At 37.1% G+C, this 12362-nt stretch overlaps 1 protein-coding gene across 1 annotated transcript; it reads right to left on the minus strand.

Annotated features, from left to right (window-relative positions):
• Nucleotides 1–799: 799 nt before the first annotated feature.
• On the minus strand, nt 800–3936 carry LOC120629499 (dehydrogenase mpl7-like). Its single transcript, XM_039898444.1, has 3 exons — nt 3813–3936; nt 2768–2907; nt 800–2332 (listed from the first exon to the last, which is right to left on the minus strand). Exons 1-3 carry the CDS (start codon nt 3934–3936, stop codon nt 800–802), a joined length of 1797 nt encoding a protein of 598 aa, XP_039754378.1.
• Between the last annotated feature and the right edge of the window lie 8426 nt (nt 3937–12362).

Consider the following 12362-nt stretch of genomic DNA (forward strand, 5'->3'; position numbering starts at 1 on the left):
ACGGAAATGTCACAGCCATTAGGTAAGAAGAGGCTCCGCTTTCACCGGCGCACGTGTGGCCGGGGCACGGGCTACGCGCGTGATGTCACTGGTGTCAGTTTCACCCCCGGAAAGGAGACGCATCGCTTTTGTAACCACATGTAACGCACACGTAACTTTTGTAACGCACTATCATTAGCACTGTCAACACTGCATTTTTTATTCTCTGAGCTGTGGAATGCATTCAGGTATGCCTTTTTTGGTAAGGTATGTGGGACTCAATTCAATTTCAAAATTATTTTATTTCATATGGGGCTAATTTATAAGGACTTTTCAAACTTCAAGTCAGTCTGTTTGTAGTGACTCTACCACGAGATCGGTCGGAAAGTCAGAATATTGGTCTTTTTCAACATCATTTTACAGTTTAACCATCTTTAGAATTTTTCTATTTTCCGAGAGATGAAAGCGTAGCGACCTGCGTTCAAGCAGCCTTGTCCAGATTCTTAAATTTAAGAGACCGGGGCGGCAAGCTAGAAGGAACCTGCATCATTCACACATTGATAAACTGGAAGGCTTTTTCAGCTCCGCAGTCCTCGGCTTCTTATCAAGTTTTTTATTAATATTTAAAGTAAAAAAAATCTTCAGTTATTTTTTTATTTAATAAATATTACATCTGTCTGCTTATTCAGCAAATAGCTTTGGCAATTAAAATACTAAGACAAAAATGTACGTTATTTTTTGCGATCTTTACAACTTCTTTCAATGAGTAAAATAACAAGTAAATTTTCTAATAGACTGGTAACTTTGCAAAACGATAAATTCAATTCAAGCTATTTTTAATAAAATCCGCTGCTTTTTCGGCAATCATGACGACAGGAGAATTCGTATTGCCTCGAACTACTTTGGGCATTACACTGGCATCGACCACCCTCAACCCGTCAACTCCCTTCACCCTCAACTTGGAATCCACCACAGTCCCCATAGCAGCCGTGCCAACCGCGTGCCAAGCCGACATAGCTGTCGCTCGAGCTACACACATCTTTTTATTCCTATTCCACAACCCTTTACACTCTTCCAATTCAAAATCTAACACGAAGGCGCCTTTAGAACGAAAATAAGAAGTACTAGCTAAAGAATGAGCCACTCTCATAGCTGCCGGGTAACTCACCAAGTCGCTATTATCGCTAAATGTTCCAGAATATATCAAAGGCGCATCTAAAGGGTCCGCTGATTTTAAGATCACCTTTCCTCTAGATTTTGGTTTCAAATTCACAACAGCCAACGATAGAATTTCATAGTTCTTATTCACTAAATCTATTTTCTCACAAATTTCACGTTTGAAACCCAATATCTCTGTGCATGGTACATAAAAGTTTGAATTTATCGGCATACAAGTAGGGTAAATTGCGAAATCTGGTACGTTCCTCGTTAAGCTATTGAACGAAATATATGCCCCTAAATCTGAAGATTTAGTTAAAGATCCACTTCTATCGTAAAGGTATTTGATGGTATTTAAATGTCGTGTTTTTTCGTCCACGTGGCAAGTTCCATTCTCCGCAGCTAAATATGTCAGCACCATAATATGGTCATGTAGATTCTTACCCACAGGTAAATCCTTCACTAACCTAATCCCTACATCTTTTAAATGATCTTTTGGTCCTATGCCAGATAGAAGTAATAATTTGGGTGTATTAAAGGTCCCAGCGCTTACAATTACTTCTTTCCCTGCGTAGAAATGAAACTCATCATCACCCAGCAACACTTTGACGCCATGCGCTACATTATCGTCAATCAATATTTTCGTAACAAGTGCCTCTTTTAAAACAAATAGATTGTCCCTTTGGGACGCTTTATTCAAAAGAGCTGTCAAAGAACTATCTCTTTTACCTTCTCTCAGCGTATGTGAGAATCTCCCAGCGCCTATTACGTTAGGATTCGTCATATCCGCGACTATTTCAAAATCTAGTTCTTTAAAACCCTCGAGAAACCGGTCAGTTGTAAATGTTGATTCTATTTTGCCTGTCACCTCTATTTCTCCACCGAAGCCATGGTATTCTACTAATTCCGGGAATTCGGTTATACGTTCGTCAGTTAAGTGTTCAGATTTCTTGAAATATTTAAGTACATTTGCCCAGTTCCAGTCTTGTCCCATTTTCGATGCCCATTCGTCGTAGTCTGCGGGAAAGCCCCTAGAATAAATCATGTCGTTGATGGATCCACTTCCACCTAGCATTTTGCCGCGGGGCTGTTTCTGGCTGCCACCTTGGAAGGCTTGGCTGGAATAGTGATCATTGATGGTTGTGAAATTCCAGTCGTAGTAACTTCCTTTCATTGCATCTTTGAATCCCGGTATCTGATAATGAGAATGGATTTATAAAAAACACAGAATACAGAACACACATTCTGACTTAAAACTAGTTTTATAACGAACCCATTCTAAACTACATAAATCTAAGGACTATTATTAGGTAATAGTTAAGCCACACTACAATCGCAACCTCTGCTCGAACCATAATCCAAATACCAAATAACCCATATCTTAAAAGACTAAAGAGAAGTGCGTCGATACAAACGTATTGAACTAAAGTTATTGATCGTATTTTCATTACTTATTTTTAAGTAATGACAAGTTAGCGCTTGACTGCGATCCCACCTTATGGAATGAATGCACTCTTATCGAGGAAAATAACAGTTTAACACAAAATCAGGTGATATCGTGCTCAAATCAAGCGCTAACTTACTTGGGCGGCACTGCCTTGTTTGTTGCAAGCCCACAAAGACTGCTGGCGCTCACAATGCTCTCTGGTGGCGGGTCACCGCCGGCTTCCAGCAGCAGCACGGTGCGTTCCGGCGATTCGGACAGCCGCGCCGCAAGCGCCGCGCCCGCCGTGCCCGCTCCCACCACGATGAAGTCGAATTTGGATCCATCTGAAATTGACATTGGACAACCTTTAAGACTGTACTCTACGCTTATGTAATTTGGTCTTACCAGTGACTCAAATTAATTTCCTTTCATTCTAAGCCTATCGTTCTTACCAGAGATCTGATCTAACCAATGGCAGAGCTCTTTTTTCGAATGTACTGGTTTGTACACGACTCCCCATTGGCCCCAGCCGATAGTGAGTTGGCAACGAACTACCGACGCAAGCGCAGTTAATCCGTGTTAATTGAAAGCACCAGAGTGTGTCTTCTACTATAACCAACAACAAACATCCAAGTTAATCCGTCACGGTGCAGTTTTGTGTACACGAGTGTGACCTATAATCCTACCTATCCAGGCGGAATTGCCAAGTGCTGGTCTTTCTCTCAAATCAGCTAAAAAGAATCCAATAGAACCCGGTCGAGATCGCTCCGGTACAACTGCTAGAAGCCGCCCGTTGCATCGGTGGATCTGCAACTTGTAGATCGTGTTTCACATCGAGAGTGACCTTAACACCGATGGGTCTGAGCTCTTTATTTCTATCTCCTATGATGGAAGAGTGCATTAAGCATATAATGAATGTACCTACTTTTTGGGAACCGCTAAATCATTACAACTATACTATGTATATAATGAAGGAGATCAGAGAGATTTTTTGTAATTTCATCTCTATGCGCAGAATCGGGGCATGTAAGATGTCCTGCATAAGCCAAATATGAAATTTCATGATTTCATATTTGCATTAAGTGTAGATCATATTTTTGAGGAGTCAGATCATGATATAGCATATTATAAGTATAACAAACGTATAAACAAGTTTACCATAAAAAAAAATCAAGAGCAAACCTGGAAGTCGAATCGAGTAAGTTATGTTTGTACTTATTAAAGTGTATAAAGTTTTTAAAAAACTAACTTTTGAGGTCGGCCTGTGGCGGCCAGGGCTCAAGTAGGAGGCACTGCGATGCCGCGAAAAACTGCAAAGCAGCAGCGACCGTCGAGCCCGCCACCCCAGCTCCCCCGCATGTCGGCTCCAGCATGGCTGGCAAACAAATTCAAAGATATACAATTAAAATAACGCTTATGAATTAATGCGCTGTTTTTGGTATTTTGATTTGACCGGTAAATGACGGTTTTCCCTAACGCCTTATCAGTAGATCTTTCGTTGATCATCATCATATCAACCCTTTACCGCCCCACTACAGGACACGAGAATATTATCGAGAACTCCCAGGCATGCAGGTTTCCTTACGTTGTTCTCATTCACTGTGATATTTTAATAAATTATTAAACGCTCATGGAAAAGTTGAGATTTGAACTCGGCCCCCCGAAAGTAATGTCGACCTCCTACCCACTGGGCTATCACCACTTTTAACACTGATACATCGACGAAGAACGCGTCAACGCAACGTCTTGCGATTCAGGTTTATAATCAAGTTAATCAATCGCTCATTCTCAAGATGTCTCAAAATGTAGGCTGCGGAGTCATATAATCCATGATAAAATATGAAACACCATTTGGGAATAGGTTGCACGCTTGAATCTACATAAGTCTAGAAAGTGAGACTCATTATACTATTTTTATTTTGCATTGGTGTAACAAGTGGTTTCCGCTATTATTTTGCGGGCCTCTTACAAGAGGTAGATCTATCATAGTCATAGTCATTACTGAAAATGTTTATTTAAGCAATTTAAACAACGCAATTCAATACTCACGTTATTCTTTATGCGTACGTGTAGGCATGTACCAATTTATGTGCTGTTTAACGATGAGTGTAGAGTTTAATTAGGATCAGTTCACAGTGCAAGATCGCTTTTTGTACGATGACGTGGATGTTTATTTAGAAAACTACTTGAATTAATATAATAGCTTTTACTAAGTTGATTTTATTTTGTCAAGTAATTTTGAGTGTACATAACACACAATATTCGACAGATCTATTTTATAACCTAACAGACAACAGTACAATATATATTATTATAAAAAAAAAATTTATTATGTAACAATGAAACTTTTAACTGTTAATATAAGATTTTATGATTTTCTTTTCAATATTTATATATCAATGTGAACGACAAAATTATAACATCTATTTATATTTTTTTTTTCAAAAAGAAAACACACACACACACACACGAACATACACACACACCTCGGCTGTATGAGATCCGTGGTGCTCAGGCCGCGATTGTGAGAGAGTCGCAGGTTCAAATCTTTATTTAAAATGTTATACGCATTTTAAAATTTATAAAACTGTTATGTTCTATATTACACTCGTTACTCGGTCATGTGGATGAGCTTTGACTAGCAGAGTTTATAATAGTTAAAAGCCTTTACTGGCGTGATACTGAAGATGACGAGTTCAAAGTACAAGGTAACTATATATTATGAAGGTACTTAATAACCAGTCTTATGTTTTCCGCTGTGAAACTTTCAATAATGATTATAATAACACAACTGTTCTTAAGAAATGAACTTAGGAAAAATATCCTTCTCGAAATAAAGATTGAGAATATAGGTGGATAAGTATATTTAGGGGTTTGCCCATTCGATCTTTTCCAAGTTTATACACCATTTTAACACTGCACAGCGAGATTTTTTTTTAAATGTAATTCAATTAGTCGTAGTATATAAGCATTGTTAAAAACGTTCAGTCTGTCTGTTTGTTGCGACTTTATCATCGGTTCAAGCAGATCATCCACCCATCCTTTTACAACCTGGGTTAACAGTGCTTATGTACCCAACACAATGTTTGATGCTACTAAAGGTCATATTATTGTGCTTATAAACTAGGCGTACTTCAAATAATAAGTTCCCAATGATGGATAAAGTAATCGGATCGGACGAATAATCTGGACCCGGCTTAACGCTAAAGTCTAAAACATTTTCGTTCTGTCAAAATAAATAATACGAATCATTAACAAAACGACTTCGGTAATTAATATGCGTATTTAAACATACACTTATTACTTATACATTAACTTAATGAACTAGTTGTGCTGTTGTTGACAATATATGCTCTAAGTACATTTTTATTAATGCATTTTATTGTGTTGAAGAGCTTACAATAGTATCATATTATATGGATGGTTCCGGAGGTTTGAAATCGCTCTTTGAAAACAAGTGTCACCGTTTTTTATTGTTTAGTAGGTGCTCATTCTTTTTTATTATGGATAGGTATAAGTTGTGCAAAACCAGCGATGAATTAAGTGTCGGGTGGAACGTGCACCGATGGAATAGTACGAGGTTATTCGGACTTGTGCTAATTTATTTAAACTGTATTTAAGTCATTTTTTGCTAACTCACCTCACTTACTATATAAGTAAACAAACTTTCCATTACTTTCTAGTGTAAATTATGTATAAAAAAAGAATGTTATCTAATGAAAACATTCGTTAATACAATCTCTTTATAATTCAGTTACTGTTTTTCGGGATTCAAACTTAGGATTATTATATTTTAGGACAAGAACGCACGCTGCTGTGTTAGAGAGGTCTTCAAACATTCTTTAAAAATAAAAACATTGAAGTATATTCAATTTACCTGATAAGTTTCTAATGTACCAAAAACTGCAACAGAACTTCTGAAGAAACCAACACCAACTAAATAGTTAGAAATGCATTAATATTGGGTACTTCATAATAAAAAAATCTATGAAACTAACCGAAATACACACCTGCTCGCTCCAACTTCTTGTAAAGATCGGAGATGAAATCTCCGAATACAATGCACTTTAAATACCTTATCACTGAAATACGATTTTATCTCAGATTTTTTGATATTCGCGCTGGCTAATCTGTAGTCACCAGTGTTTAAAGTTAAAATACTTCATACAAGGAAAACCTACGGTCTGTTTGTCCCTCCATCATAGGTAATTACTATTTTCCACATCCAGCAGGTCTTTGAACCCGTGATAGTAGCTAATGATACTTATCTTATGCAGAGTGTGACGCCGGTACTTATAAATAAGTACATACATGGAATTACACAATTATCCATTGCGTTATTATTTTGATTTACTAATCTCTACTCTATATATATGAATAAAGTTTATCTACATATGAATAAAGTTTAAGAGGTGGTATGTGATTTAGAATTTCTTAATGACAAGGTTGCTTGGAAGCATCCGGCTCCGCTTTCATCTCTCACAAGATAGAAAAATGAATTTTGAAATGTAAAATGTAAATTGTTAATGTTGGAAAAGAGCAACTGCTGAGTTTCTTGCCGGCTTCTTCTAAGTAGAATCTGCCTTCTGAACCGGTGGTAGAGTCACTACACACAGACAGACTTGACGTTTCAAAAGTGCTTATATTAGGCCTACTTGAAATAAATGAATTTTGAATTTTGAATTTTGAAATGCCTTAAAATTGAAGACTATTTGAGTTCTTATGTTACCAAGTCTAACAATTACAACTACTCTGAACGATATAACCTTAAAATCTTCGTCTGCCTTGATGTTTAATCGGCAAATACACTGATAAACAGGGATAGAATCAGTGCAATCTAAATAAACAAATACACCCTACACGGAGTTAATTAACTACACTTTTTAGACGGAATCGCGGTTTCATCCTACTACTAGGTAAGATAATAATAATCATAAATATAACTCGGTTTTGAATCTTGATAAAGCTGATAAAGTTATAAAGATTCTATAAATTTTTAAAAATCGACTTCATTAGATTTTAATTGAATATTTTTTCAATTAAAAAACGATCTAACGAAATGCGCGCTCACACGATTTGAACATGATGAAGGTAGTTACGAAACCGAGTTACCCTTTCGGTAAGACATCGTCCGCCAGCTCACTTTTTTTTAAGTTTTGCGCGTTAGGGAAAATTATGAGAGTAAATATTTACGATGCGCGCGCACACAGTCACCAAAAACCGACACCATGAATTAGTTAGCTACAGTCGAAATTTTAGTTTTTCAAGAAAAGGTTTGACAGTGTACCCTTTCTATTTTTAAAGTCTGCGGGCTCATTCCGGTGATTGAATTGATTCAATTCAGTTATTGAATGGTACAAAAACTTTTCTTTTCTTACGTCGACTCCAATAAAACGCAAGTATATTTATGTGCCTGGTTATTTTTACTTTATTTACGAGTATGTGCAAAAGTATTCAAAACATAAAACGATATATTTTTATTTCTTACGTCTTGTGAGTGTTCACATTTAGTTTCACATTGTTGGCATTGCTCTGTTCTTCGTAGCAGGTGTTGTAAGGAAAACCAAGTGTCGGAAGAAAACATATTTTTCTCTTTGAAAACATATTTCATTATGTAATCAAATCAGTGTGCCTGTCTCACAGTAAATGTCTGTGACAGACCGACTGACAAGCAGACAAAATTGATAGGATTCCGGTATTTTTATTTATTTTTAGGAATGATAGTTTTAAGCGGTGATAGCCCAATGGGTAGGGCTTCGAATTCACTTTCGAGGGGCGGAGTTCGAATCCCAGTACGCACCTTCAACTTTTCTAGGTTATGTGCGTTTTAAGCAATTAAAATATCACTTGCTTCAACGGTGAATGAAGCTATCGTGAGGAAACCTGCATGCCCGAGAGTTCGTAATAATGTTCTTTACGGTATGTGGAGTCCACCAAGCGCACTGCGCCAGTGTGGTGGACCTACGGCCTTAACCCCCTCATTGTGGGTGGAGTTTCGTGCCGTGTAGTAGGAATCAGTCGATATAATGATTATAGTTATTTGTATTAGTTTCAATTTTTAAAATTGAAGCTTTTTTAAAAAAAAGAAAAGAATTATTATTTTAAAGATTGCAGGAGCTTTATGTACTGAAATGAATAAATAGTCACACATTTCTTAAAAAATCGACTACAAAAGCCTACGAAATTCAAAACATTCTGGATTCTTACACGTGTAGGCAATTTACGTAAATTAAATTTAATAAGGTCCTGCGAGCATGAGAATCTTCAGTTTCAACAATCGTTCGAGTTTAATTTGGTAGTCAATAAAGCGAAACTTACCCGATAACTGCCGTCTGCAGAAACGCGCAGGCGTCAACTTAAATAATTCAAGAGATTATCATTGAAAGCAGTATTTATACTTTTTAAGAGCATTTAACCCTGCGGAAAATTGATAGATAATCCTCTTAGGGTCATCTTTCTATTTTCCAAGCCTACAGTTGTAACTCGACGGCCTAGGTTCGAATCCTGGTTTGGCCATAAATTGTTAGGTTCGTTATAGCCCACCAACACGCATTAGAGCAGCGTGGTGGGTTTTCTCTTAAACCGTCGCTCCTTTTAGAGACGACGCCTGTGCCCAGCAGTGATAGGTTAATACTATAATGGCCGGCAGATGCTGATGATGACATTTTCAACCAAATCGGCGTTACAGTAGGTACTTATATCTATATGAATAGAAATAAAGAACACAGGCGCTTAGTTGTAGCTTGAGGGCAAAGGCATAGAACCAAATCCTCAGTTCGTGGGTAGGACAGAAAGCAAGTCGCTTTCTATCTAAACCGTTGTATTCAAATAGAAAATTCTCCATTCACGGGTCTCCTTCCACAATGAGAACGGGTTAAGGCCCTAGTCCACCACACTGGCCCAGTGCGGATTGGTCGACTTAACATACCTTTGAGAACATTATCTAGAACTCTCAGGCATGCAGGTTTTATCTGGATGTTTCCCTTCACCATCGAAGCCAGTGATATTTTTAATTACTTGAAACGCACGTAACTTAGAAAAGTTAGAGGTGCGTGCCGGGATTCGAACTCGGCCCCCCGAAAGTGAAGTCGAGTTCCTACCCTCTGCGCTATCACCGCTTCAGGCCCTACGGATAGCTCGTGGCATTTTTTGGCAAAAACTGTAATTATATAGAAGTGACTTAATACGTATAATAACCATCTTATTTTAGACTAACCATTGCCAAAAAAGGGCATTAATTTACAATAAGAGAAATATTTAAAGCATTTAGTCAGTCTAAGTGATATTTTGTTTTTTTTTTATAATAGCTATTCGATTCCGAACTAGAATTATTAAAAGTGAAATAGGGACACATCAACGGCATATTTCAAAGAGAAGAAGGATTTAACGAGAAACAGAAAAAAAAGCTATATAGGTAGGTACATTATCGTAATCGTGCGACAGAAGCCCAGTTTTCAGACGTCAGGTGGAAAGCTTAAATATGACGCCACAACGTCCTACAGTATATATCATATATCTTTAGCATAATAAGCAATAGATAAAGTGTGAAGTGTGATGCAGCAATGATTTCAATTAATGTGACAGTCACAAGTAACGCCTCTAATACCTGTCGTTTGATAGACCTGAAATTCCTCAAAGAGTAGATATAATCAGTTTAATTGATATAATGTTCATAACCCATAGTCTAATGAACAATGCAATGGACCAAAAATGAACAGTTTTAGAGTTATTCGAAGTCAAACAAACATACAAACTGACCTTAAAACAATTAGAAGATAGATTATGTGAACGATGAAATAATAAAAAAGGGTAAACCTATTTAATGATTTATTAGCGATATATATTTTATTTTATATACCTATTTACTTTAATGTTTAACTAAATTAATAGATGATCAAAAGGTAAAAAACAATGTCTACGTCACATAAATGACCTAAGAAATCATTGTGTGTTGATCTAGGCTGTAATCTTAATTAATTAAAACCATGTTACGGTTATATGAGACCCTCCTAAACCGCGTATTTAGGGCCTTAATGCCGGTTTTTACCAAACATCGCCTCAATTGAATGCCTACTGATTAAGGCGTTGTTTGTAGAAAAAAACATTTCACCAACTCTTCGGCGATAACTATTTGTGAACGGTCGATGTATGCCTATTATGCCCGTTTTCACTAACGACGGACAAAGCGATGCCTACTTAAATAATGCCTAATCGAAGCTAATCCTAGGTAAACCTAAAGCTAACCTTTCACGAATGGACTTTCACTAGGCAACTCATAAAACCTAACTTGTATATGGTTCTTATTTTAATCATATTTTTCATATTTCATATGGATTTAATATTGTTTAAAAAAAACCGAAAAAAAAAATTTCCCATCTGTCAATTGTCTGTTAACGAGTCCCCTAAACTTTACGAACCGCCGAATCGGTAATAACTTTAGATGGCGCTTAACTTCGTTAGATATAACATAACAGTTCGTGAATGTTTTTTTTGTAGGAATCCCCGAAATCACTGGGCATCCGATTAAGACGATATCAGAAGGCATTCTGTAAAAAGTTGTTATTTTGGCAGTACTGGTTTCAACCTCAAAGTCAAAGTCAAATATTTCTTTATTACTAACGTAAAACTAAAGCTACAATACTACTAAGAAGATTTTACGCTAAAAAACATGCAAAGCAATGGTGCAAAGTACACTGTTATGTTATGTACATAAGGTGGCTGACCGATTAAGATAACATATCAAAAGTCGAAGGTTTAGGTTTCGTTATCTATTGCCTATCTGATAAACAGGCACTTAACTTCAGTCATATTATATGCAATGCGTGAGTCAACTCTGCCGAAAGAGAAGGTAACAAACAGATGCTGAGCAATGCGGAAGAGTGTGGAGTCCCCTCTTAAGTCCGCAACGCCTGCCTGCCAGGCTTTGCTTGCACGCCCGTACTCTCAATGAGTATACACAGTTGATTCACTATATACTCAATACACATATACAGCAGCGTAGAAATATAGATCCTTCACATTAACATTCAATTTGCCTACCAATAAAACCTAACAATTAAATTTGCTTTTACTGAGCAGGCAAACTGGAAACCAAAAAGTTTATTGTTTATCCCAATCTAATGTTTTATCTTATCTTTTTAATAACCTTGTCATTCATATATCACTTAACCTCGTTCCTATTTGACAGGCAGATAAAGAAGAGAAGAAGACTACGTAATACAACCATCAATTACGTATGTACTATGGTTTAATTATACTATCTTCTTACAGAGCTGAAATTAGCAAAATCTAAAGCATGAATATATATCATTTATTCTTCTGGTCGATATAAAACACATCCTATGCAAAGCATCCTCCTAGAGTTCCATTAAAACTTGTGTTCAAAAATTTTGATACTCTTTTTGAAATAAAACTTGGCACCCCCATTTAAAAAATTTTTGTCTGCCAAACTAATTTGGATTATCCTTGGATCGGGATATTCCTATCTGTCCCCCTGCACAGGGGGAATAATCAGATTTCCAACGCTACGATCTTGTCGTTGCACTTTCCTTAGATTTTCCTCTGGTCTACTCTGGTGGAAGGCTGAAGCCGTGGCTTGTTACTTTGTGGACTATGAAACGCCATCGTATTCGTTGCAGTACGATACCACACAGAAATCATAGGGCTATGGGCTTAATAAAACTGCTATACCCCTAACTGGTAAGCCCGCTACCGTCATAGACTACGCCATCCACCAGCGAGACAGCAGTCTAGGACTAAGTTGTAGAAGAATAAAAATCGTCGAGAATAGACATGCTTT

Source organism: Pararge aegeria, chromosome 14, assembly GCF_905163445.1.
Source record: "Pararge aegeria chromosome 14, ilParAegt1.1, whole genome shotgun sequence".
In the NCBI taxonomy this organism is placed as follows: domain Eukaryota; kingdom Metazoa; phylum Arthropoda; class Insecta; order Lepidoptera; family Nymphalidae; genus Pararge; species Pararge aegeria.

What these genes read in the sequence shown, in the direction of transcription:
- LOC120629499 (XM_039898444.1), bottom strand. Translation starts at nt 3,936, where the DNA reads ATGCTGGAGCCGACATGCGGGGGAGCTGGGGTGGCGGGCTCGACGGTC. An exon ending in GCCACAGGCCGACCTCAAAA is followed by an intron (nt 2,908 to 3,812) that starts GTTAGTTTTTTA and finishes TGTCAATTTCAG; the next exon opens with ATGGATCCAAATTCGACTTC. An exon ending in CACCAGAGAGCATTGTGAGC is followed by an intron (nt 2,333 to 2,767) that starts GCCAGCAGTCTT and finishes TCTCATTATCAG; the next exon opens with ATACCGGGATTCAAAGATGC.